General features: G+C 45.4%; 1 protein-coding gene across 11 annotated transcripts in view; it reads right to left on the bottom strand.

Moving 5' to 3' along the window:
* Window positions 1–1,164: 1,164 nt before the first annotated feature.
* The window catches only part of OTOF (otoferlin), a 377,128-nt gene continuing 351,429 nt past the window's right edge, over window positions 1,165–26,863 (bottom strand). For 4 of the 11 annotated variants that reach the window (XM_088465708.1, XM_088465713.1, XM_088465714.1 and 1 more), the window contains 5 exons: window positions 24,366–24,464; window positions 18,832–19,073; window positions 16,249–16,427; window positions 15,986–16,086; window positions 1,165–4,542 (listed from right to left, as the gene is read on the bottom strand). In XM_088465708.1, coding sequence (XP_088321834.1) covers window positions 4,356–4,542; window positions 15,986–16,086; window positions 16,249–16,427; window positions 18,832–19,073; window positions 24,366–24,464 — 808 coding nt within the window. In that variant the 3' untranslated portion in view covers window positions 1,165–4,355. Of the gene's footprint in view, window positions 6,006–8,804; window positions 8,998–15,985; window positions 16,087–16,248; window positions 16,428–18,831; window positions 19,074–24,018; window positions 24,118–24,365; window positions 24,465–26,863 lie in introns of all 11 variants that reach the window. The other 7 variants (XM_088465711.1, XM_088465715.1, XM_088465718.1 and 4 more) reach the window with 3 other exon arrangements.

Genomic DNA, 26,863 nt, shown 5'->3' with positions numbered 1-26,863 from the left:
CGCTCTGTGGGTCCCTCGTGGGCAGCCCGCGATGGAGCCTCTGCTGAAAAACTATGCAAGGCGGCCACGTTGTCTTCTATCCACACCTTTCTTAGGTTCTATTCCTTTTGATACCTTTGCCTCTAAGGATGCTTCATTTGGATGCCGGATTTCCTCTCAGCTCAGGAGCGTCCCCGCTCTTGAACAACTGCTTTAGGATATCCCCATTGTCTCCCTGTGGAGCCCTATGGAGCCTGAAGAAGAAAAGGATAGTAATGGTAGACTTAACTTGGTTAACTCTCTTTCTTCGAAGTCCACAGGGCATCAGCCCTGACTCACCTGGCTTCTATGGGTTTCTTCTCTTGGTCACTTGTTCCCTTCTCTGTGTGAGTGATTCTTCCGTGTACCAGTCTTCCTTCTCTCCTATCCTGCTCCCGCCTTGGGCTTGTTGACAAAACTGAATTGCCTCAGGCTATGGGCAGGGTATAGGGGGGAAGGACCGGAGCATCCTGGGATTGAAAAGTTTTGCTGTTGGTGTCCAGTCCTCATATCCACCACCTACACCCCATTGTTTCCCTGTGGACCCTATGGACTTCGAAGAAAGAGAGTCAGCCAAGGGAAGTCTTCCATAACTCTCCTTTTTTGTGCTTTCTGTGTGTGTGTCTGTGTTGCTTTCCTCTAGGTGTTCCGGTGTCTTCCCAGGGAGGTCACGGATAGTGTAATCTGTTACCTACAGTGGGTCTTCGGGTTTTGGCATGTCGGTGGTAGAAAGATTACATTGTGAGCTCCACTGCTTGTACAGCACTGCAGAATATGGTTACGCTACATAAAGGACGCTGATAACTTTCTCAGCGGGCGACAATCATAGGGGCAGAAATATTTTTTCATCTAGACCAGGTGCTGAGATTATGGGCCAGGGAACAAGGAACTAGAATCTAACCATAACTTAGAGAGTAGGGGAGCACGCTTACAGTAACTCTATTCAGTTGTCGCAAAATGTACGTCTCATTATACTCCATTAACGGATTTAAACAGCTGGATCCGTCGCTTACGTAACATTATTTGCATAGAGTTGTGGGAGACGGATGTTCCTTGTTGCCTTTTACATATACTAAAGTACCGTCATGGAATTAGACACACAAATAATTGTACAAAGCAAGTATCTTGTTTTCAAACATCCTTTTAATACAATGTTAATGAGTGAAACCATTAATATAGTTAATACAAAACACAGGCTAGAAAAATAGTCATATTTTACCATAATCTCTCCCTCAATAGTAAATCCCTATGTTCCAGCAGGTAGCGTCACATTGCTCCTTTATATGTGACATGAACAATTTCATGTCACAATAGAAGCCGCTCTCCTGAGTGTTACCTTAGGATGGACCTAAGCAGAAGTATGTAAAGCATGCGTTTATCCTGCCCAATGTCACCAGGCCGACTGATCCATTATATCATCAAGGTAACCAGCGGTGGAACTGAAAGTTTCAGCATGCCCTGCCAGCTAGAGACTGCCTGATATTACTCCCTGTTGGCTGTATCCTCATGAATACTGTTATGGCCCACAGACCTGTCACCACCACAGAGCGCTGTAGGTAATAGGGGCACTATCATGGGCCCTAAGTAGGATTTGTGACGTCCTGTTCTGACCCATAACTCTTGTCTTATAAGAGCAGTTACACGTCCACATAATGTGCGACACTGATCCCTCATTATTAACGGCTCACTACCTCACTGAGCCAACCAGCAGAGCCTTGTATCAGCAATGTGTCTCTCATCCGGAGCACTGACGATATTTGCCTAATTGCCACTCTGGACCTATTCAATTAGATGGGAGTCCCCGCAGTCGGACTTTACCTCGCAACTCATGTAGGTGCGAGGTAAAATCCGTGTCAAAACAACCAAATCGGCCTCGTGCACGAGGAACAAACACATTGATTCCGCAGTTTACACGGAATCAGTGTGTTTCCGCACGCGAGTCCCGATTTTACGTCGCGGGAAAAAGGCTATTTAATTGAATAGCTTTTCCCCATGCTGCGGGAATGTAGGCCGGCAATTAGTCGCAGGTTAAATCCCGCGGCTGATTGAATCTGCCCATTTATTTACCACTTTATAAATTGTGCATCATTTCTATGCTGACATAGATAGAGCAATGTACCAACTTCACAATTACCGACAGATGGCCGCCATGATGGCTCTGCAGACTCCTGCGCTTACCTACGCCGACCACATCCGGAATGGACTTTACCTCTATACTAGAGACCAGGGGGTAGATTTACTATCGTGCTGTTTGTCAGACATATGGATTTAGGGTCTTTATTCAGAGTCGCACGCTATGCCGATATTCACGCAGACGGCTGATGTTTTTTCTTCTGCGTCTGAGTGGCAATGCACCTGCGTCACATCATTGTATGTGCAAAGTCACAGGTGGCGTTTAGGCGCATGGTAGCAGAAATGTGAAGGGCGGTGACTGGGAAGTAATGGGAGGGAGGGTTGCGATGAAATAGACGCATGGAGATGTTGCTACCTACACTGACCCGCTCACAGACTGCAGGAAGCTGTACGCAGATGGAGCAGCCACAAGTGCCATAGCGGACAGGTGCAAGTTTCGATTGCGCGACCATCGGTGAGTCTAAAGGCGCTCCAAGTGGCATCTAGTCTATGGGCACTGACAGCGGGCGTCTCAGTCCTTGCACATTTGGACGCGCAGATGTACACCAGGGAGGGGTTTTGTAGACGCAGGAGTCACTGCGGCCGTAGGCGCTGGCGTATCTAGGTCCGACTTGGGATCATCAGGATCATCCTTAAAGCGGCAACAGAAATAAATGTTAAACCAGCTTTGACAAACCGTGCAATAGTAAATCCACCCCAGGTGTACATTGTGAGAGCTGTGACAGGGAACGTTGGGAATGGTAGTTGCTGACTTTCCCTATGTACTAATATTTATATTCAGATATTAGGACCACAAGTCTAAGAGAATATTGCTTCATTCCTAAAGTGCTACACAGGGTGGAGGCCGCCGGTGCTCGGGAACATCCCGCTTATGCGAGGTAATAGGAACGTGTGATTTCCCTATAGCAGATAGTAATTCTGAGTCACTCGCTAAAGCACTCGCAGCAGCGCCCGTCTGCCAGTTTATGCAAATGCCGCTATAAACCCCTTTCCTTTGAATACGCCCACGTTTAGCGCCCGTGCACGCTGTATTCGATTGATGCGTCCTTATACACTACCGTCGGTCTCGCAGTGCAGTGTCTCCGTCTGACCGTGGCCTCCCATGCCTGGTGCGTCTGTGTACACTGACACGCCCATAACACGCCCACCATTTTTGCATGCACTACTAGCCGCCTCCCACTCTCCGCCCATCACTCTTCCACAGCATTCCTGATTCCATCTGTCCCGATCGCAGCAGCGGCCTTGTGCGTACTCTGTGTAACGCAGGCGCCGTATTGGTCTTTTCAGAAATGTTTGCACATGTGCAGTTGCGAATAAACGCTCAGCTACATGAACATTGGGATTGCCTGTGACTCAGAATCGGACTCGGTGCCTCAGCGATGTTACCAGCTACTGGTATCGGATAAGCCCACACAATGGCTGCCTGTACTGTTTTCAGGGCTGGACGCAGTTCACATCGCTGCTGCGCCTTTGGAACAGATCCGAGTGCTGTGTCCGAAGATGCAGCATCTGATCACCTTCGCAACCAGCGGTTGCAGTGTCGCCCATCTGAGAAAGCCAGAGGCTAAGCATAATGGCCATCTTACCTGCGTAGGAAACCCACCCTGCCCTCAGCACACCCAGAAAATGGGGGCGACACGTGTTACAGGCCCGTGACACCCCTCCCCGGCTCTTGGGCTGCGGCTTGGAGACACTATGAGCGAACTTGCAGATGGAGGCCCTGCCCATACCCAGTACACATCCTGCCGATGCCCAGTCCTCCCACCATGGGGGTCTGCATACGTCTCTGAGGCCCTAAGGTAACATACAGTACACTTTACATCTGATATATTTTCATTTCATTGAAGTATTGACTGTAAAGTATATTACGGTTCCCATCTATTCAAGGGAAGCATCATATTGTAATTAGGTCATTGTTTTAGTTACAGTGTGACGCACAAAACTCTCCAATCCTGCCAGTACAGTAGCTTTGCTTCCAGATATGTCGTCATTTGTCCCCTGTTCTCTGAACACTGTCCCTGATATTCCTGTTATGTCCTGTAACCGAGGCTGCTCCTTTTAGTTACCGCCATGTACTGTGTAGCTGCGTGCATTGCCTCAGAAACCTCCTACACCAACGGTCACCATGCTCCGCTTGTGCTGATGGAAACCTTTGTGCAAATACATTTATCCTAGGGGTAAAATGTCTGTCCTTCATTTACATTTCATCTTCTGGGGTTTATAAACCTCTGGTTGAGCACCCCGGGTAACGTATACAGTGACAGCGCCAGAAATATCGACACCACGCAGGCCAGCAGCAGACCGAAGACGTGCCACTTATAATGCCTCCAAATCAGCACGCACGCGATACGCAAGGGGCTCAGCAGCCACGTCAGACTTGTATTAGGACGACTGGGTTCATCGTTTTATTGTAACAAACAAGAGACAAATAAACAACAACAACAACATCAAGACACCAAATAAAGACAAACGAAACAAGAAAAACAAAACAGAAAAAAAACAAATTATAATCCACGCCATTAAAATGTATAAATAAAATTCTTTACAAAGTACACAACTCAAATTAGTGCAAAGAGGGGAAGTGATTCCCTATAACATGAGAAAAGGAGAAAAAAGGAACAAAAACAATCAAATATAATATTACTAAGGTGAGGACAACAACAAAAAAAACGCCACTAGTGATGTTATGATGAAGTCACACATCAAACGCAAACCGTGATAATTGGTCTTATGGTCGCCGGACTCTGATATTGTGCTTTGATCTCTAATGAGTGTGTGTTGTATGGGTTAGTTTTATTGCATTATCAAAATCTGCGTCTCTTGTATAAATGGATATAACTGGTTTTTGGGATGTTTTAGAAAAGAAAACATACTTAAAACATTATAAATTGATCACCTGTCTTTAAATGTTTTTGAAAGAATGATAATTGAGATAACAAACCCCCATAGTGCAATTAGATGGATCAAATCAAATATCATTCATTTCGGAGGGAGATTTACCAATCGCTTCCAAAGAGGAAAAGGAACCAATCGGCTTCTAGCTCTCATTTATCTTGTACATTCTATAAAATGACAGCTAGAATCTGGTTGCTATGGGCAACATCCCCACCTGTCCTCTTTAGCAGGGTTGATACATCTCCTCCTTAGTCAGAGAATACTGTACTAAGATTTCTCATAGCATCTTCACTTATTTTCCTGCTTTATCTGGCAACACCCTGGACTGGAGATAAATGACGGGCTCTCGCCCGGCGGTGAAATTTGTCGGTGACACTTTAGTGGTCATCGCCACCGATACTCACCGACGGGTGAGCTGGTGACCTTAGGACATGTTGAAAATTTGCAATGGGCAAATCCATGCGCAGGCGCTACAGCCGTAAGACAGGCTGAGCCTCGGAAAACCCTCCTCAAGAAAACCGCTGCTAGCGTGATAATTCCCGCAGAGCATCCATGTTATTACTTAGGGAAGAGGGAGCAGATTGTGGCCTCTATGCTTAATCTGTGCTCCCTACTGACCCCCTGCCCCACTTCTCAGTAAGAACTGTAAAAATAATTCACACAGAAGAAATAAAAGCTTTTTCTCGGAGCCCATCACAAAACCGTACAGTCTACGAAGGAAAGGACAAACGCTTTGTTCCAGGACGGGCACGGAAGAGTCAATTTCCCGGCGGCCTCCTCATGCGCCCAGCAGCTTCTTGACCATGTAACCGGGCATGCTGTACAGGAAGAGCGCCACCATGGCCAGCAGGAGCAGTGCCAGGACAATCTTAATGATGAGCCACTTGTAGCGATTACAGATGAGATACTTGATGGATTTAAGCGGGTTGAGGAACCAGATGAAAGACGTGTCGGGCCGACTGTCCAGGGCAGCGTTTGCAGCAAGAGAAGCGGAGGGGGTGATGGGCACCGGGAATGGAGCAGGTACAAAGAAAGCAAAAACACAGATGCAGTTTGTTAGTAGGGACATGTTACAGGAGGTAGGCTGCCTGAAATGTAAAATTAGAGGTGTTAGTATTACAACATTAGTAAGTGCAGGGGCCGGCTGGCAATGGGGACAGGAGGGAGAATGCCCCATACAGATAAAAGCCTGGCACTGAGAGGAACGTGGTGTCATTATAAGCGTACAGCGCGGTGCGCTCACACTCACTGTATATACCACCTATTGGGCTATTTATAGGGTCTCCCTGTCCTACACCAGCAGTCAGACACCAGACTTATCCCATATTCTGCAGGACAACATGGCTGCTGCCTCGCTACAGTCACACTGTACATAGAAGGAGCTGGTGCTTTACTCACTGGTGATCGCCCCTTTAGGATAAAGCACTCCAGACACTCCCTGAGAGAGAGATAAAGAAGAGATGTTGCCCATAGCAACCAATCAGCTTCTGTCATTCTATAGCCTGTGCTAGATACATGATAGCTACTAGCTGATTAGTTGCTTTGGGCAACATATCTCCCTCCAAGGTTTGATACATCTCCTCACATCACACTTGGAATAACACATACATGAACCTAAGCCCAACCTTGTTTTGGTTTTGTTTGCTTTCAACACTTTACTACACTTCATTCCCAGACTTATATCCATGTCATTAGTTCCTAGTGAATAGTATTAATATCTGTTTAGTCCTTCAAATGGCTGCCTCCAGTGTCTCCAGGTGGTATATTTATCAAAATTCGATTTTACATTCAATTTTTACATTCGATTTGATGTTCGATTTAGCTCACATCAAATCGAATGTACAAAGCCCTGTCAAAGTCCCACATTTACTAAAATTCGATTTATAAAAGGCTTTTCTAAATTGAATTCGATTTGGTTCGTTCAACAGTAATTCGATGTTCGATTTTGCATGCTCATGTGCAAATCGAACATCAAATCCCCAAAGTCCTAGAGCTGCTTCATGCTTTCGATTGTAGCATGAGCAGGTCTAATTGACACAGCGGCATGCACAGATCAGTGAGATCCGTGCATGTATCTGTGTGTAAAATCCTTGTAGAATGTTAAATTTAAAAAATTATGTGGGGTCCCCTTGCTAAAAACACAACCAGCCCCAGACTTTTCATAGCCAGTCCTGGTTGTGAAAATACAGGGAACCAAAGAAGTAGGGGTCCCCTGTATTTAGCACAACCAGCACTGGGCTAAGCGAGCCAGTACTGGGATTTGGAAATACAAGGGACAAGACGAGTGGGGGTCCCTGTATTTGCCATAACCGGCACTGGATTCTTTGTAGCAGCTGGTAATGCCACACCCTTCACCAGGTCCCCCGGCCAAAGCATTACCCCTGACCGCCCAGGTCAGGGATCCCTGGGGAGTTGGGGACCAGGCTGATTGTGTAAAGTGCGTGTAAAAATAGAAGAGAAAACATTGGGCCTGATTCAGCAAGGATCGCAGTTGCTAATACACACGCAATCGGCCAATTGTTGCGATCTGCGCAGGCATCGCAGTGCGCGAACTGGCCACTGCGATCGGAACTGCGATTGCAGTCAATACGCAGACCAAACGCAGAGAATAAATAAAGAAGTTGCTAAAGCAAATACCTGTTTTTTTATTTTGAATGGGCTAAGTGATATAATGTGTGTAGTGCATGTTCTGTGCTGTGGAGCTGAGCGCCTTAGTCTAAGTTGCAATCTAATTGAGAAATAAAGACAGTTTTGCGCATTTTCATAGCTGTAAAGTATGTGAACCCTCTTAGGGTTAATTAATATACTGACACAGTCGATGTGTGTACAGTCAACCTGTCCTACATAGGGATTCATTAAACCCCTTTTTTTGGGGCCTTCCAAGCTACTGTTACTGTATGCTGGAGCACACTGCATCAGGCTATGGGCGCATGAAAACCACCAGTGAGTAACCAGTCACTGCACATTTATCCTACATCCCAGCCAATACCATATCAGGGCATCTGCACTAGTGTTGTGCAAGCAGACATTACAACATGCCCTCTGGCCCTGATTCAGAGCCGGACGCTCTGACAGAGCGCTCGCTCTGAATCAGGGCTGTTTTTTTTTTTCCTTTTAGAACGGCCATCGGGACCATCGGGGTTGCGACGAGACCCTTGTGGTAGGGTCTCGTTGCCGCAAGCCCCAGAGAGATTTTGGCTCTAACAGAGCCGGAATCTCTCCACTGACATCACTTGTGATGTCAGTGGGGCCGGCCCCAAACGGTAGGCGTTCACATGGGAACGCCTCCGTTTGGGCAGCCACCCCCCCGGCCCGCCCACCAAAGGGGGCGTGCTGTCACTCAACAACGACTGCACGCCCCCTTTGATGCGAGACCCGGAGCGACGGTTTGCCCGTCGCTATCCGGGTCTCACGCATGCGCACGTCGGAGCTGGCTCCGTCGTGCGCATGCGCTCTGGGCCACCATCGACCCGGTTGCAAGCGCTCAGCGCTTGCGACCGGGTCTGAATCAGGCTCACTGTGCATTATACAGAAGGAAGGGGGTATTTGCAGGATCCCAGTGACCTATTCCTGCACAAAACAATAATGTGTGCAAGACCCAGCACACAAAGCAGCGGAAATGACCCACTAATGCAGATAGTGACCTAAATTATCTTCTACATCATCAACTATCACTTTTGGGTTGTACAGTACGTTGTGGGGGCCTCCCGGACCATATGCTGTGAGAGGAGGGAAGTGAGATAGAGGAAGGACAGTACCAGAGAAGCCCCTCATGCTCCAAGGATCTTCTTCACCAGATATCCAGGCATGGAGTAAAGGAAGAGGCCCAGCATAAGCAGGAGGAGGATGAGGATGAGTATTTTCAGAATCAGCCAGCGGTACGTATGCCAGATGAAGTAGCGAATGGACTTCAGGGGGTTGAGAAACCAAATGAAGCTGGTGTCTGGCCGGCTGGAGGAGAGGTGATGGGGAGGAGGAAACCAGGACAGGAGACAGCAAGAAAATATAATGTAGGAAAATAATGAGACAATCAAGCAAAGATACATGAGACAGTGAGTGGTCGTTAGTACCCTAGAGCTATATGTCCTGCGCGTATAACGGAGCCTGAAGGCAACATTTATCACGATGGACCTATATACACCCGCTGGTGATGTTTACACGTGAAGTACCCATGGTGTTGGAAGCATGTGATCAGATGAAGCCAGGCCATACCTCTCTACTTAACCTGTGCCCCTCTGGTGATGGAGACAGAAAAGGAAAGAAGCTCCCATAAAGCTCTGTCATTAATACAATTGAAGGTCCGAAATGTTGATCACATTATTTATAACACCTGCAGCGAAGGCAATGACAACCATCGGAATAACCCAGCCATCAGACTACCAGAGGGTAGCCGTTCATCTAATGGTAAGTAGGAGACTAGTGGGATGCTCACGTTTCTCAGCTGAAGGACCGTCCACGGGTGAACTAGGTGCACGGTCAACCGCTATTGGTTTGGTGAGTGGCGTACTCGGCAGGTTTCCTCTGCCTTCATTACGGATATTATTGGGAATGCTATGAGCATTTTGAACCTTCATTGAATTAGAGATGGGACTTGTGCTGTGGCTAACCCATCCTATGCCATGAGCACCTGGGCCTTCAGGCCAGCCCGCCTTTCACATGTCTCCAGGGAATGGCAGAATGCCGAGGCAGCTGTCGGCAGTTCCGGTATCTATCCCATTCTTCCTCTCGAGAGCAGCAGAATGGTTGGATCTCATCCTTCCAACCAAACTTACAGTATTCTGACATCTCTTCATAATGGAAGTTACAGCAAACTATGTAACTTTTCTATGGCAGTTTATTTAAACTCAAAGAAATCGGCCATTTTACCAGTGTTTTAAGGCATTAGTGTGGGTCATATTGCTGGTGCTAGATATGTCAGTTTAATTTGTTGGTGAACATCTTATGGCTGTTTATTACAATTACCTGGGGCTATTGCTCCTAACTCATGTACGCTGGTCACCACATTATGACATCAATGCACCAGTGCTGTATACAGTATATAGCCCAGGCAGCAGGGTAACGAGGCCATCTAATCACAGATCACTTCAGTGTGTAGGCGTAATTATATCAGAATCACCAGGACGGCAGCTACTCACTGTGTGTAACATAACAAACCTGTATGTCACTGGGCTCTTCCATTTAAAGGACAATAAACCCAACAAGACTGTCACCTAGGCCGGGCTGGATCTAGGACTTAGCACAGTAGCACAGTGTTGCCAACTCAGCCCTCTAATCCCTGTCGGACACAAATTATACAGGTTCTCAGGCGGATTAAACCCAGAGGAGATGCAGACTGACTCAGCAGCCACAGAACAGGAATAATGTACATTCAGCATGGTGAGCTTGGGAGGGCAGATCCCTAGGGTAACCATGATGTATATGCCTACAGACTATATGGAAAACCGGACCTGTGTATATATGACACATGCAGGGAAAAATGTGCTGTTCAGTGCTACCCGGACATCCAATGAAGCTCTGATGAAAAGAAAGATGTGATGTAGTATTTCCTCCCCCTCCATCGTTAGCAGAACATTACACCTCCCATGCAGCCTATCACTCAAATAATTTCCCAGCCCCTTTTTACAGTCCAGGTTTATCCAGGGGGTATCCGTGCCTGAGGGCTAAATCATAATGACCGAGGTGCAGCGCTAAATAAGTCAGCAGTGCAACCTGCGAGATTAATAAGAGCTGGAACAATTCATTCTGTTGTGTGGTGATGTTGGTCTATAATAAGGGACGAGTCTGGGAGGCAACATAACATTATAGGGGCCTAATTCCACCAAACGAACATGCAAAATTCTTCCCCCAAATGCAGAATTATTCTCTGGTGGAATTAAGTGTTCGGTACAGGACGCCCCCTTCGGTTTCGCTATTTACGTAAGTTTATCCCAACCACACTACTAAGAGGTGACTATTGGCACCGCTGCTGTCCCAACTGTGTATTCTATAAACCCCACTAATGCCCCTTTCAGACATACGACCCAGGAAATTTCCTGCTCAGACCCGAGAATTCCCGGGCATTTGGTCGAGACCCCCCTTTCACACTACAGCGTCTGCCCGGGAAATTCCCAGGTAGACCCCATTCAGACATAAGCCGGGTTTTTTAGTTTTTAACATTACCTGCCTCTCCTCTGTCCTTCCCCCTTCCTAGCCCATCCCCTATCCGGCTGCCACAGATGATGTCATCATCATGCAGCAGCCAGCCGACCAATCACTGCAGCCATTTTATTATTATTAAATTATTAATTTTATTACGTATCTGCCCTGATGGTCCAGCGGGAGTGCGGGCGGCCCGCTGTGGCAGAGACCCACGGGCGGGTGTCCCGGCGTCCGGCTGGGGTTCTCTGTGTCTGAGGACCCGGCCAAGGTCGCTGACTCGGTGTTCAGCGCCACAGCCACCGGCGCGAGGGGAGGTGAGCGGCAGTGCTGACCTTCCTATAGGACGCTCTGCGCTGCCAACTCAATGTAAAAACTGCTTGGTGCACCCCGGGAGTAAATTCCCGGGCAGCACCATTCAGATATGAGCAGGGTAATTTCGCGGGACTTCACTCCTGGGAAATTCCCTGGTCAATTGAAGGGGCGGCTACCCGGGAACGTGTTCCTGGGTAGGTACCTTTCAGACATACATGAGATCCCAGGAATTTGGCCGAGGCAGGCCAAATTCCCGGGAACCTCAGTATGTCTGAAAGGGGTATAAGTGGGCGATGACTGTTCACAGAATATTGAAGCCAACGCGGAACTCTAAGGTCGTACTGGCAGAAATTTGCACCATTACAAAATGGTTTATCTCATCCGGAAGCAGACGATCTAGTTTATTAATTTATTAAAGAGAACATCTGAATACCCAACATCACTTTTTCTCATATAAGGTGAAATTTGGCTACACAAGGTCCAGTCTTGCCAATCATCCTGAGTACTGGGGCGTCCAATCTCTGGTATGAGATACGGCTGGACCGCTGCCAGCATGGCAGGACCTGTTAGTGCAGATGGTACAGCGCACACAGGCCAATGGCCGTGATCGTCGGTCATCGTCTAGGAGCATTTACCATCATTATTAATGATGTTATTGTTTCCTGGCTATTGGGACATTGTGGGCTGTGACATCACATTGTACACGGCAGCATAACTCCGGTAAACGTGCTAGCAGCGCCTTCTGACCGCGTTGTCTGTCTGTTAGTAGCTAGTCTTGTATTATTCTGAGTGTGCTCCCAATTCTAACTGATTAGCTCTGAGTGACACTGACTTACCCGAGTGCATGCAGGGTGGATGCGTGTCCTGTGTCTACAGCTTTACTCTCTGTTATCAGGGAACACGGACCAGTGCACCCAGCTACTCCCAGCAGACTGAGCGAGATGCGCAATAAACCCTGATGTCACCAGGAGGTCGGAACGCCATTTGCTCTACAGGTCCACATTTTCCCTGGTTTGTCAATGACTTAGTATATAATGCACCCTGTGTAAGCCCCATACACAGGTATTCTATACAGCACCGGTCACAGGTATTATATATAGTACAAGTCACAGGTATTATATACAGCACCAATCACAGGTATTCTATACAGCACCAGTCAGATATTATATACAGCACCAATCACAGGTATTATATATAGCCCCGGTCATAGGTATTCTATACAGCACCAGTCACAGGTATTCTATACAGCACCGGTCACAGGTATTATATATAGCACCGGTCACAGGTATTATATATAGCACCGGTCACAGGTATTGTATATAGTACAAGTCACAGGTATTATATACAGCACCAGTCACAGGTATTATATATAGCACCAGTCACAGGTATTCTATACAGCACCAGTCAGATATTATATACAGCACCAATCACAGGTATTATATATAGCACCGGTCACAGGTATTATATACAGCTCCGGTCACAGGTATTCTATACAGCACCGGTCACAGGTATTATATATAGCACCGGTCACAGGTATTCTATACAGCACCGGTCACAGGTATTGTATATAGTACAAGTCACAGGTATTATATACAGCACCAGTCACAGGTATTATATATAGCACCAGTCACAGGTATTCTATACAGCACCAGTCAGATATTATATACAGCACCAATCACAGGTATTATATATAGCACCGGTCACAGGTATTATATACAGCACCGGTCACAGGTATTCTATACAGCACCGGTCACAGGTATTCTATACAGCACTGGTCATAGGTATTATATATAGTACAAGTCACAGGTATTATATACAGCACCAGTCACAGGTATTATATACAGCACCAGTCAGATATTATATACAGCACCAATCACAGGTATTATATATAGCACCGGTCATAGGTATTATATACAGCACCGGTCACAGGTATTATATACAGCTCCGGTCACAGGTATTCTATACAGCACCGGTCACAGGTATTATATATAGCACCGGTCACAGGTATTCTATACAGCACCGGTCACAGGTATTGTATATAGTACAAGTCACAGGTATTATATACAGCACCAGTCACAGGTATTATATATAGCACCAGTCACAGGTATTCTATACAGCACCAGTCAGATATTATATACAGCACCAATCACAGGTATTATATACAGCACCAGTCAGATATTATATACAGCACCAATCACAGGTATTCTATACAGCACCGGTCACAGGTATTATATATAGCACCGGTCATAGGTATTATATACAGCACCGGTCACAGGTATTATATATAGCACCGGTCATAGGTATTCTATACAGCACCGGTCACAGGTATTCTATACAGCACCGGTCACAGGTATTCTATACAGCACCGGTTACAGGTATTATATATAGCACCGGTCATAGGTATTCTATACAGCACCGGTCAGAGGTATTATATACAGCACCGGTCACAGGTATTATATACAGCACCGGTCACAGGTATTCTATACAGCACCGGTCACAGGTATTATATATAGCACCGGTCATAGGTATTCTATACAGCACCAGTCACAGGTATTATATACAGCACCCGGTCAAAGGTAATCTATACAGCACCAGTCACAGGTATTATATATAGCACCGGTCACAGGTATTGTATATAGCACTGGTCACAGGTATTATATATAGCACTGGTCACAGGTATTATATACAGCACCCGGTCAAAGGTATTCTATACAGCACCAGTCACAGGTATTATATACAGCACCGGTCACAGGTATTATATACAGCACCGGTCACAGGTATTATATACAGCACCGGTCACAGGTATTCTATACAGCACCGGTCACAGGTATTATATATAGCACTGGTCATAGGTATTCTATACAGCACCAGTCACAGGTATTATATACAGCACCCGGTCAAAGGTATTATATACAGCACCAGTCACAGGTATTATATACAGCACCAGTCAGATATTATATACAGCACCAATCACAGGTATTATATACAGCACCAGTCAGATATTATATACAGCACCGGTCACAGGTATTATATATAGCACCGGTCATAGGTATTATATACAGCACCGGTCACAGGTATTCTATACAGCACCGGTCACAGGTATTCTATACAGCACCAGTCACAGGTATTCTATACAGCACCGGTCACAGGTATTGTATATAGCACTGGTCACAGGTATTATATACAGCACCCGGTCAAAGGTATTATATACAGCACCAGTCACAGGTATTATATACAGCACCAGTCAGATATTATATACAGCACCAATCACAGGTATTATATACAGCACCAGTCAGATATTATATACAGCACCGGTCACAGGTATTATATATAGCACCGGTCATAGGTATTATATACAGCACCGGTCACAGGTATTCTATACAGCACCGGTCACAGGTATTATATACAGCACCAGTCACAGGTATTCTATACAGCACCAGTCACAGGTATTCTATACAGCACCAGTCACAGGTATTATATATAGCATCGGTCACAGGTATTATATTTAGTACAAGTCACAGATATTATATACAGCACCAGTCACAGGTATTATATACAGTAGCAGTCACAGATATTATATACCGCACCAGTCAAAGGTAATCTATACAGCACCAGTCAGAGGTATTATATATAGTACCAGTCACAGGTATTCTATACAGCACCAGTTACAGGTATTATATACAATACCAGTCAGTCACAGGTATTACATACAGCACCGGTCACAGGTATTACATACAGCACCAGTCACAGGTATTATATACAGCACCAGTCACAGGTATTATATACAATACCAGTCAGTCACAGGTATTACATACAGCACCGGTCACAGGTATTACATACAGCACCAGTCACAGGTATTATATACAGCACCAGTCACAGGTATTATATACAATACCAGTCAGTCACAGGTATTACATACAGCACCAGTCACAGGTATTACATACAGCACCAGTCACAGGTATTATATACAGCACCAGTCACAGGTATTATATACAGCACCAGTCACAGGTATTATATACAGCACCGCACAGGTATTATATACAGCACCAGTCACAGGTATTATATAAATTGGTCATAGATATTATATACAGTGTCAGTCACAGGTATATACAGCGTCAGTCACAGGTATTATATATAGAGGACCAGTCACAGACATTACACAGTATATAGTACTTATTTTGCTGGTTACTGGGTGTCACTGGGACATGTTGCCAATCATACAGCAGATTTTGCTACAAACGCATCAGGAGATATAATAGCCATAGCCATGATTATCCTGCAGGGGGCACCGCTGCTGAGCAATGCTCCTTCCTGTAATAGCACAGACAGCTGGTACGGAATAATTACCATGTGCCAATTACTACTGGATGCCCGGGCTCCCCTGCTCTCTGTGCTGACATGTCATGGGCAATCTCAGGACAGCACTTGGCTCTTTATCATGGTCAGTACCACTACGGGAAGCGATTGACCTTATAATAACCCCACTTACTTTGGTTTTTCAAGAGGATCAGGCTCATTCCGGCCGAGCCCGGCAGGACATTTCTCTGCTTCCTCTGCAGACAGGAGATGGAGTTCTGCTTCCACTTTACCCTGATCAGAGACAGAACGCTGTGTTATTCTATCTATAATACGTCACCTCTGACCTATTCCCCTCACACCCATCCACATAGCGTGCAGCTGTCCAGCTCTCAGACACTGTGTAATGTGTAAAGCCACCAGTGCACCTGGCGTGGGACGTATTCTGTGTCTCACCGTGAGTTCAAGCTCATCATTCTCATTCCGGGCCACGAACGGCCACCATCCTTTCACCCTCTTCTGTTTGAAGATGGAGACCATTGGCAAATCGACTTCTGGGGCCACCATGTCTATGGAGCACTGCTTCGCTGTCTTTGCTCCCCGAGGGAAACGGTTCAAGTCCAATTCAATTGCCCCTGATGGCGAGAAGGCGAAAGATAGTATTATTGACACCCAACATACACGTACATATATCACTACTATGTTTAGTGCCCATTTTTCTTACACTTAAAAAGTATACACCACCGTTCAAAAGTTTGGGGTCACCCAGACAATTTCGTGTTTTACATGAAAACTGACTTTTATTTATCAAATGAGTTGCAAAATGAATACAACAGAGTCAGGACATTGGCAAGGTTAGAAATAAAGATTTTTATTTGAAATAATAATTTTGTCCTTCCATCTTTGCTTTCATCAATGAATGCTCCTTTTGCAGCAAGTACAGCATTGCAGACCTTTGGCATTCTAGCTGTTCATTTGTTGAGGTAATCTGAAGAAATGTCACCCCACGCTTCCTGAAGCACCTCTCACAAGATGGATTGGCTTGATGGGCACTTCTTGCGTACCATACGGTCAAGCTGCTCCCACAACAGCTCAATGGGGTTGAGATCTGGTGACTGCGCTGGCCACTCCATTACAGACAGAATACCAGCTGCCTGCTTCTTCCCTAAATAGTTCTTGCATAATTTGGAGGTGATAGCCTTCCTTATTCAAAATCCCTTTTACCTTGTACAAATCTCCCACTTTACCAGCACCAAAGCAGCTCCAGACCATCACATTACCTCCACCATGCTTGGCAGATGGTGTCAGGCACTCTTCCAGCATCTTTTCACTTGTTCTGCATCTCATAAATGTTCTTCTGTGTGATCCAAACACCTCAAACTTTGATTCGTCTTTCCATAACACTTTTTTCCAATCTTCCTCTGACCAATTTCTGTATTCTTTTGCCCATATTAATATTTTCCTTTTATTCGCCAGTCTCAGATATGGCTTTTTCTTTGCCACTCTGCCTAGAAGGCCAGCATCCCGGAGTCGCCTCTTCACTGTAGACGTTGACACTGGCGTTTTGCGGGTACCATTTAATGAAGCTGCCAGTTGAGGACTTGTGAGGTATCTATTTCTCAAACTAGAGACTAATGTACTTGTCTTCTTGCACAGTTGTGCACCGTGGCCTCCCACTTCTCTTTCTACTCTGGTTAGAGCCTGTTTGTGCTGTTCTCTGAAGGGAGTAGTACACACCGTTGTAGGAAATTTTCAATTTCTTGGCAGTTTCTCGCATGGAATAGTCTTCATTTCTAAGAACAAGAATAGACTGTCGAGTTTCACATGAAATTTCTCTTTTTCTGCCATTTGGAGAGTATAATCGAACCCACAAATGTGATGCTCCAGATACTCAACTAGCTCAAAGGAAGGCCAGTTTTATAGCTTCTCTAACAAGCAAACCAATTTTCAGCTGTGCTAACATAATTGCACAAGGGTTTTCAAGAGTTTACTAATCATCCATTAGTCTTCTAACGCGCTTAGCAAGCACAATGTACCATTAGAACACTGGAGTGATGGTTGCTGGAAATGGGCCTCTATACACCTATGTAGATATTCCTTTAAAAACCAGACGTTTGCAGCTAGTATGGTCATTAACAATGTATAGAGTGTATTTCTGATTAATTTAATGGTATCTTCATTGAAAAAAAAGTGATTTTCTTTCAAAAATAAGGAGATTTCTAAGTGACCCCACAATTTTGAACGGTAGTGTATGTTTATACAAAATTGTTTTACATGGTATATGACCTTCTTACGGTAGAGTTTTTTTTTATTCTACATATATTCAGCAACACATGAATCATTGAACATGGCTTATTTTAAAACATTGGAGTACTCCTGCTCTTGAAGCCATGGGAGTTCCCTTCTTCTGTAAGACACGCGAGTATTCCTGGTCTCTAAGACATGGCCATGGCAGTATTCTTACTCTCTAAAACATGGGAATATTCTTGCCCTCAAAGACATGGGAGTACTCTTTCTCTTGAAGACATGTGAGTATTCTTGCTCTCTAAAATATGGGAGTACATCCTACTCTCTAACACATGAGAATATTCTTGTCTCAAATGCATGGGAGTATTATTACTCTCAAAGACATGGGAGTAGTCTTTCTCTTGAAGACAATAGAGTATTCTTGCTTCCCAAGACACAGGAGTACTCTCTCTAAGACATGGGAGTATTCCTGATCTCTAAGACATGGGAGTATTCCTGATCTCTAAGACATGGAAGTAACTCAGCAAATTAAAAAATCAACCAAACGAGTTTATGTGGCAATGGGACAGACTCCATTTTGCTCTGTAGCTGTGGTTCCAGAGAGTGGTCTGTGTACAGGAGCTGTGGCTATTGGATAACACAGAGTGGCCAGGGGATGTGTGTCTCCTCTTCTCTTCTTATCCGCTAAGATTAGGTGTGGACAGTTGTTACCCCCAATCTCCCCATCACGTTGTTACTCTAACGCAGCTGGCACCCAATCAGCATATTACTCATCACAATATATCCACCTACCAAGGAAGTCATCTGCAGAGAAATGGTCGGCATCCCAGACCTGTAGCGTAAGGCGGGCCGGGATCTTGTACTCCGTCTCATCCCAGGAGAACATGGATTCTTTCTTGGAGATGACGATCTTCTCTTCGGCAACCAAGTAATCAAACGGAAACAGAAACCTCCAGTTGAAATTCCCCTCTCCGGTAAGCGAGTGGTAGTGGACATCCGTGTCTTGTTTGTCTTCCTGCTGCCCTTTCAGCCACCTACATATCCCAACCGGAGCCAAAGCCAGTGGACAGAGATTAAATGCAACATGCTATGAAGGATCCAATACATTTTATGAAAGGGTGTCTTAAAAAAAGTTAAAAAAGTTTTCTTAAGAAATCTCTAATGTAACTTAGGTGGTTGTAAATTTTAATATTTTAAGTTGGTGTTAAATAAGAGGGAAGTAACAGTATATGGAGGGGGCAGTACTTAATAGCTTCCCCAAATTGTTTCCGCCTTCTCATGGCAAGCCTCCCTTCCCGTGGCTCTTCCTCTTGTATGGTACTACACTACAGTAGCAATGTGGTCCCTATGCGCAGGAATAATATCCAACTGGTCAAATGCTTCCACCAACCATCTATCTCCAGCGCCCCCAACAGGAGGTGCAGGGAAAGATCATGGTCAGCTGGGCTTTCAAGAATGGACAAGACATATCCTATGGAAACGTTGTCCACTATCTATAATCCGGGCAGTCCTTTACAGAAGGCGCAAAGAACAACAAGATTTATGTCACCCACTTTAATTCACACGTGGACCTGAGAGCACCTTATAACTATAATAAATATAACAGTGAGTAACCCAATATTATCCATAATTACTGGTACTGGAGGTAAATGCATCTCCAATAACACGCTTAGAAATAAACTGCAGGATACATTGTATTTTATGAAACAGTGAATGTACAGTATACGTATATGTCTTCACTGCTTTCCTACCCAAACACCTGGGACAACCTTATATTAATACATTTTTGGGGATAATAAATGCAGACTCCTGCCGGGTGACACATTCAATAAAACCGATAATGGAATCTATTTTTTACGACTTATATTAATCATGATGAAAAAGGGAACCTGGATTCTAGTAAAGGATCATGTAAAAGTAACATGACCCAAAGTCTCTGTGCTTCCATTCTATAAGAGACTCTGGGAGTCACCCGGGATTAGGAGATGCCTGTCTTCATCTATTTTACAAATATAACTTATTGCTGCTCTTAATGTAGTTGAGCAAATACAGTTGGACGTTCCCCGCAGTTACAGATATACATGTTATGGGTGAATCTGCCCATGGAGAAGTGCGCATGCAGCGTAACGCAATAACCACGACAGGTAAGCACACGTAACAGCCCCACATGCCCCTCCCCAGCACAGCCAGGTAGACAGATGGCACCACAAGAGTAAGAACGGAGAGTTAACATGCCATGCAAGATGCTCGGTGATGCAGTCATCTCTATCTGCAGAATGAGGGAACCCCTTTGTTACTGCAGGGCCCGACATGGCGAATTTAAAGCCCTTTCAGAAACAAGGAGGTTATGAAGGCACTTACCTGGGACCAAGGAACACAAGGCAAAAATAATCATTACATGTTGGGGAGTAAAAAAAATAAAGCCCTTTTTCATTAATTGGTGCAAACACATGAAACACACTGTGTGCAGGCACACCGGCTCCTGGGGGCATCTCTAGCTGGTGGGGTTGTGTGGTGGAGCCAGGGTGAGAAAGACCTCTCCAGTGCTGAGACAGTGTTACAGTAATTCCCTTTGTACGGAGACCATGAAAGTCTCGCCCAGTTTCGTTGTAAAAGGGGGATTGGGTTCCAGGGAAGGGGACTTATAAGTGATACCGATCCGATGACGATGGCTCTCTTTATTGGTGTATTTTTATGGAATCATACCAGAAAGGTGACTTTTCCACTTGGCCTTCCTTATACAGGTCTAGACAAGATTGGTTGCTAAGGGCAACATCTACACTTTTAAAACCCGCACTTTAGTAAATATACTCCCTGCCCTTTTTTTTTTTCAAACGTACCTAGAATTTCCCTGCATCTCTTGTGAGTTCTCTATGGTCTTCTCAACAAGCTGTATTACTGGGACGTGCGCTGTCTCATCTGCCGCTCTGTCTCTAGTGTGGTCATAACCTCTGGGAACCGTGTTTAACCAGAACTGAGCGTCCTGCAATAGGTGCAGAGGAGTTGGGGATTGGCAAAAAAAAAATGGAGTCACTGGGCTTGATTCAGAGTTACACGCACTGCCGAAGTCGGACGTGGTGATTTTATTGCTTCTGCGCCTGCGTCCAAGTGGCACCGCGCATGCGGACCGATTGTGTTTGTGTAAAGTCACCGTACTAATTTCAGACGCAGGGAGGGAGAAGTGTATTGAAAATGTAGCGGGGGTTCTGGGCGGTGACAGGGAGGTGGGTGTTATGGGAGTGTCGCAGGTGTGTCGGTGTAAAATTGGCTGCGTACAAAGACGCTTGGCCGCTCACTTAGGAGGCTGTACACGGGCATAGACACTGCATACGCCATAGTGCTGGTGAAAGTTTCAATGATGCGACCGATGGTGGCGTAGAATGACGCACCAGGCGGTATTACTGCGAGGACGGACGCTGACATCGGGTGCCTCGGTCCTTACACATTCGGATGTAGGAATGTAAACAAGGGAAGGATTTTGTAGCAGCATTTGAATAATGACGCAGGTGGGCGACCGCCAATAGACGCAGAAGGAAGAAACAGCGAGCTACCATACCCGGAGAAACGCGTCCAGTTTATCTACCTATTTGCACCTGTCTTCTGGCTCTAAATCGCCATTCCGTTACCTTCCGCACTGCTGCAGTTATTTCCGCAGCTCAACACACTTTTCTCTGCGCTTGGTGTATGAAGACAATGGAGGGATGGCCTATAATATGCACCTGTGAGGGACCAGCTCCATAACCGCAGCTGACGGGACTAGCAGGGCACCACTGTCCATCTCCCACAGAGTATTGATTCTCCGGTCCATCGCCGTCTAATCTGGTCCTGGGTCAGCACGGACCTTGCAGCTGGCATGTGCAGATCTCAGATCAGCTGGTCCCTACTTGGATCCGTTACCGCTGACTAACCCATGGAGCGACTTACCACTCTGTGAATTATCGGGATCATATTGGGTAATATACCGTTTTAGGTTAGTTATTCCTTCTGTCCTACTCTTTGAGGGGGTAATACCGGTAAGATACTTTGTACAAATTCTACATCAATCTGCTTATTAAGTAATTTTGACACAAAGGGGTAAATTTACTAAAGTGAGAGTTTTTAGAAGTGAGTTTTAGAAGAGATGTTGCCCATAGCAACCAATCAGATTCTATCTATTGTCTTATAGAAGGTGCTAGCTAAATGTTAAGTAGAATCTGAATGTCCCAAAGCATCTAATATTCATCTACATTGTTGGTGCATCTAGTCCAGTGGTCAGGGAACAGGGGTAAATTACCACACATGGGGTAAAAATGAAATTCCTGGGGGTAATGGACGGACAGCCGGGCATGCATATGAATCATTCTATAATATGACTCATATGTATGCCCGGCTGTGCCGCAGGGAGGCTCTAAGCAAAACGCCCGCTGAGATGTTATTACCAGCAGGCGCCCGGCTCCATCCCTGCAGCGCCGCGTTAGCCAGAGGCTGGAGTTCTGTTCTGAACTCCAGCTTCCGCCTCTCTCCCATAGGTCCGAGGAGCAGCCGGGCGGACAGGTTGGCGGCGGATGCAGGAGCGGGGATTAAGGTAAGTGGCTTTTTTTGTACAAGCGGCACTACAGGGGCATTATATGGGGGCACTACTACAGGGGCATTATATGGGGGGCACTACTACAGGGGCATTATATGGGGGGACTACTACAGGGGCACTATATGGGGGCACTATTACAGGGGCACTATATGGGGCACTACTACAGGGGCATTATATGGGGGGACTACTACAGGGGCATTATATGGGGGCACTATTACAGGGGCATTATATGGGAGCACTACTATATGATTTCCTTCCTTTCAAATCAAGGGGGTAATGTTGGCATATCTAAATATAGTTTGGGGTGAAAGGTAAAAAAGTTCCCTGATCCCTGATATAAACTGTGTATCTATGAGCAAAAAGGACTATTACTGATTTTTGTACGGAGGGTTTATGTGCTTTCTATGTGACAATAACCTATATGCCAATTGACGATTTTTACTCTGCAGCGGTTGTTTGTTCATGAGAGATTACAGAGATCACTGCATGTGCTGATATTTGCCGGCACAGACATTACTAACAGTCCTTAATTATTGATTGCATTTTGTAATTGTGCTATTAACAGTAGATATGGTGCTATTTACCTGTTTTAACATTGATGCTTAGTAAATAATCCCTGTGACTCGATAACCGACTCAGACTAAAGCTTCTCTGCCTTTATTACTTTTGTATATACTTTGTGGAGTGAGTATCAGGACCCCCAGGTGAGCCGCTTCCACAATTAGGGGTGTCTGGAGTTAACACTTAGCGCACCTATCCTCCCCCCCCTTTTTTTTTTTTTAGAAACAGATCAGGGCTAAATGTCTTTTTTATGTATTGTCTGTAGGAACGCATACCGTCTGTAGAATAACACCCCCTCCCTCTCTAAGGGGTCTAGTTAGTTACTAAGCAGTGTTAGGAAACAGAGTGAAAAGTGATAAGAAAGTGATGGGGTACCAGCCAATCAGCTCCCAACTGTCATTTTTCAAACACAGCCTGTGAGATAACAGTTGGGAGCTGATTGGCTGGTACCTTATCACTTTTCACTCTGTCTCCTAACACTGCCTAGTAAACAGACCCCCTAAGTAACTAGGGGCCAAGGTTAGAAAAAATTAAATAGATGTTTTCTTTTTTTTTTTATTAGAAATTGGTGAGACCCGACCCAATTTGCTGACCTCAAAAACTGAAGAGCAGTTTCATGTCATAAAAGACCCAACAGTTCCACCACATGTCAACCCAGAGACGAGCTAGAGACGGGAGCAGGCTGGCAAAGGTTGCAGCAGTTCAGTGCAGTTCAGTGCAGTGGTGCAAGCAGTGATGGCGGTGGGGTGGGGGGAGGATTTGCACATTCTATACGCCCAGGGTTAGGCAGGTGAGAGGAGAGAGGGGAGTGGGCCGTGGGTGTTAGAAGTATACGGGCCGTGCATCATTACCCCTTGACATAGATGTCAGACATCTTCTCTCCTGTCATGAACGCATCATCTTCTAGAATCACTTCATCAGTGTTCCAAATTATAACACGCAGCTCAAAACTAGTTGGCAACAGCACGACGATAAACAAACCAGGAAGAGAAGACAAAGAAAACCAAAACAAAAATAAAAAAACAGAAGCAAAGAAAAAAAAAAAGGCAAAAAATTCTGTTAATCACGCACAACACAAAAGCAAAAATCAAAAAAGAACCCGGCAACAGCGGCAGGATGGAAAGTGGTGTGTGCGCGCCATGAGTGTACACAGAAGCCCACACACAACACAAAGAGACAAGTCTTCACTTGTACGTACCCCCTGACAAAAATGTCACTAGACTTTTCTCCTGTGAAGTAATCATCATCCTCCAGGATTACCTCATCGGTATTCCATATTATCACTCTAAGCTCGTATCTGGCAAGGAGATAGTGAGACAGGTGAGAGGGGGTCATGTCGGGGACAGGGGTGAGGGGAGCTATCGGGAGATGGCGGAACAGCTTCACCTCCGGGGGGGGGGATCTGGATGCTTCAGTCCACCAACTTGATGTACAGAAGTCCAGGTGATGCCACCTTTTGTGGAGGTTCATCAGAGGCCTATTCGCGGGTCAACGCTTTTTCCCAATACAGCAGTGAGTTGGGTTCCATTTTTGTGTCGTAACACAGGAAATTAATTGTATGGGGCTGAAGGGTGTAACTTAATCTGCCAGAAGAACACTTATGGCGAGGTCAGAGTGATATGAAAACCTTTTTTTTTTTAAATATTTTTGTAGCCATATTACTTGCCCACAGAAAGGAAGAACTACAAGTCTAAGGTTTGGCAAAGGTAGATTCTACTATTAAAGATAATCGGCAGAACTTTAACGCCAGTGCCCGGTTTCCTTTCTATAAATAATAATGAAGAAATGAGCGTGTGGAAGACCGTAGCCATGGTGACCAAATGACTTCTACTAGAGCCAGGCTCGGGCCTAGCTAGACGTCACCATGAACCAGAAGCAGTGCACAGAATTAGGGTTTACTCTTCTGTAGGGCAGGTTGGTCATTACTAAAATATATAGTGATAATACTGTACTTTCTGGATTTATTCATTAATGTATGTTTCCCACTGATGTAAAGAAAATATTCCCAATTATCCCAGAATATTATCATGTAATCATCGCATGAAACAGACAAACAAGAAAAGTAATTTAACAAAACAACAAACAAAACGTACACATATGCAGTTGTTGGTACTCAGATGTGATAAATAAACCTGTGTTACAGATGCTATGTACAATACACTATCACACATAAGTTGACTGATGTGAATTAAAGTGCCTCAATTTTAAATATCCAACAACTACTGCACGCACAAGATTTGGACAGCGCTATACTGATAATATGTAACAATGCGTTTGATATACGTAGTTATTGCTCTATATGTAAGACGTGAGTAACATGCATTTTCGGGAAATGATACCTGTCATAAATAATATTCACCCATCAACAGCTGAAGACGGGGAAAATATTCAAAGACATAAAAATACATTTGAAGCCACCGCAGCATTCCTGAAACATCACGTTGGCTTTTTTGTTGATTGATGTCTCCGTTCAAACAAAATATCTATAAACCCCATTTTTGATGACATTTGGATCTTGCTGAAATATATTCCAGCAACTATTGAGATGCAATTACAGCATAATAAACCCAAGGAAACACCAAAGGTGACATAATTATCACTGAATATGGCCCTTTTCTCCCCGGCAAGTAAATCACTGCAACTATTTTGGGGGTTGCGTCAGTAAATGGGGGCTGGGCTTATGTGTCCAAGCTCCTGTTAATAAGAAAAAAGGAGAGTTATGGTAAAACTTACCCTTGTTAACTCTCTTTCTTCGAAGTCCATAGGGTCCACAGGGAGACAATAGGGTGTAGGTGGTACTTGGAGGACCGGACACCAACAGCAAAGCTTTTTTTTGTCCAAGGATGCTCCGGACCTTCCCCCTATACCCTGCCCACAGCCTGAAGGCAACTCAGTTGTGTTACCAAGCCCAAGGCAGGAGCAGGATAGGAGAGAAGGAAGACTGGTAACAGAGGAATCACACTCTCACACAGAGAAGGAAACAAGGGACCAAGAGAAGAAACCCAAAGAAGCCAGGTGCATCAGGGCGGGTGCCCTGTGGACCCTATGGACTTCAAAGAAAGAGAATTAATAAGGGTAAGTTTTACTATAACTCTCCTTATCTTCTTCAGGGTCCATAGGGCTCCACAGGGGAGACCATGGGGATGTCCCAAAGCAGTTGTTCAAGGACAGGGATGCTCCTGAACAGAGAGAAGAACCCAGCATCCGAAGGAAACATCCTGAGAGGCAAATGTATCAAAGGCATAGAATCTAAGAAATGTGTGGACAGAAGACAACGTGGCCGCCTTGCATAGTTGTTCAGCAGATGTACCACGGAGGGCTGCCCACGAGGGACCCACAGAGCGAGTAGAATTAGCAGATAATGTAGCTGGTACAGGAAGGCTAGCCTGTGTGTAAGCCTGTGAAATAGTCATGCGAAGCCATCTGGTCTGAGTCTGTTTGTTAGCTGGCCACCCCTTCTTGTGGAATCCATATAGGATGAAGAGGGAATCCGTTTTCCTGATGGAACCAGTACGCTCCATGTAGATCTTCAGAGCACGGACCACGTCCAAAGTGGCCTCACCTGCCGAGAGGTCTGGTGATTGAAAGGCCGGAACTACAATTTCATCATTAAGGTGGAAATGAGACACCACCTTGGGAAGGATGCCATGGCGCGTTCGAAGAACATCCCACTCCTGATGAAAGATCAGAAATGGG

The sequence above is a fragment of the Taudactylus pleione genome, unplaced genomic scaffold (assembly GCF_031769625.1).
Source record: "Taudactylus pleione unplaced genomic scaffold, aTauple2 ptg000063l, whole genome shotgun sequence".
Classification (NCBI taxonomy): Eukaryota; Metazoa; Chordata; class Amphibia; order Anura; family Myobatrachidae; genus Taudactylus; species Taudactylus pleione.
The sequence above is the reverse complement of the archived record's forward strand: the minus strand, read 5'-3'. Positions and strand labels throughout refer to the sequence as shown.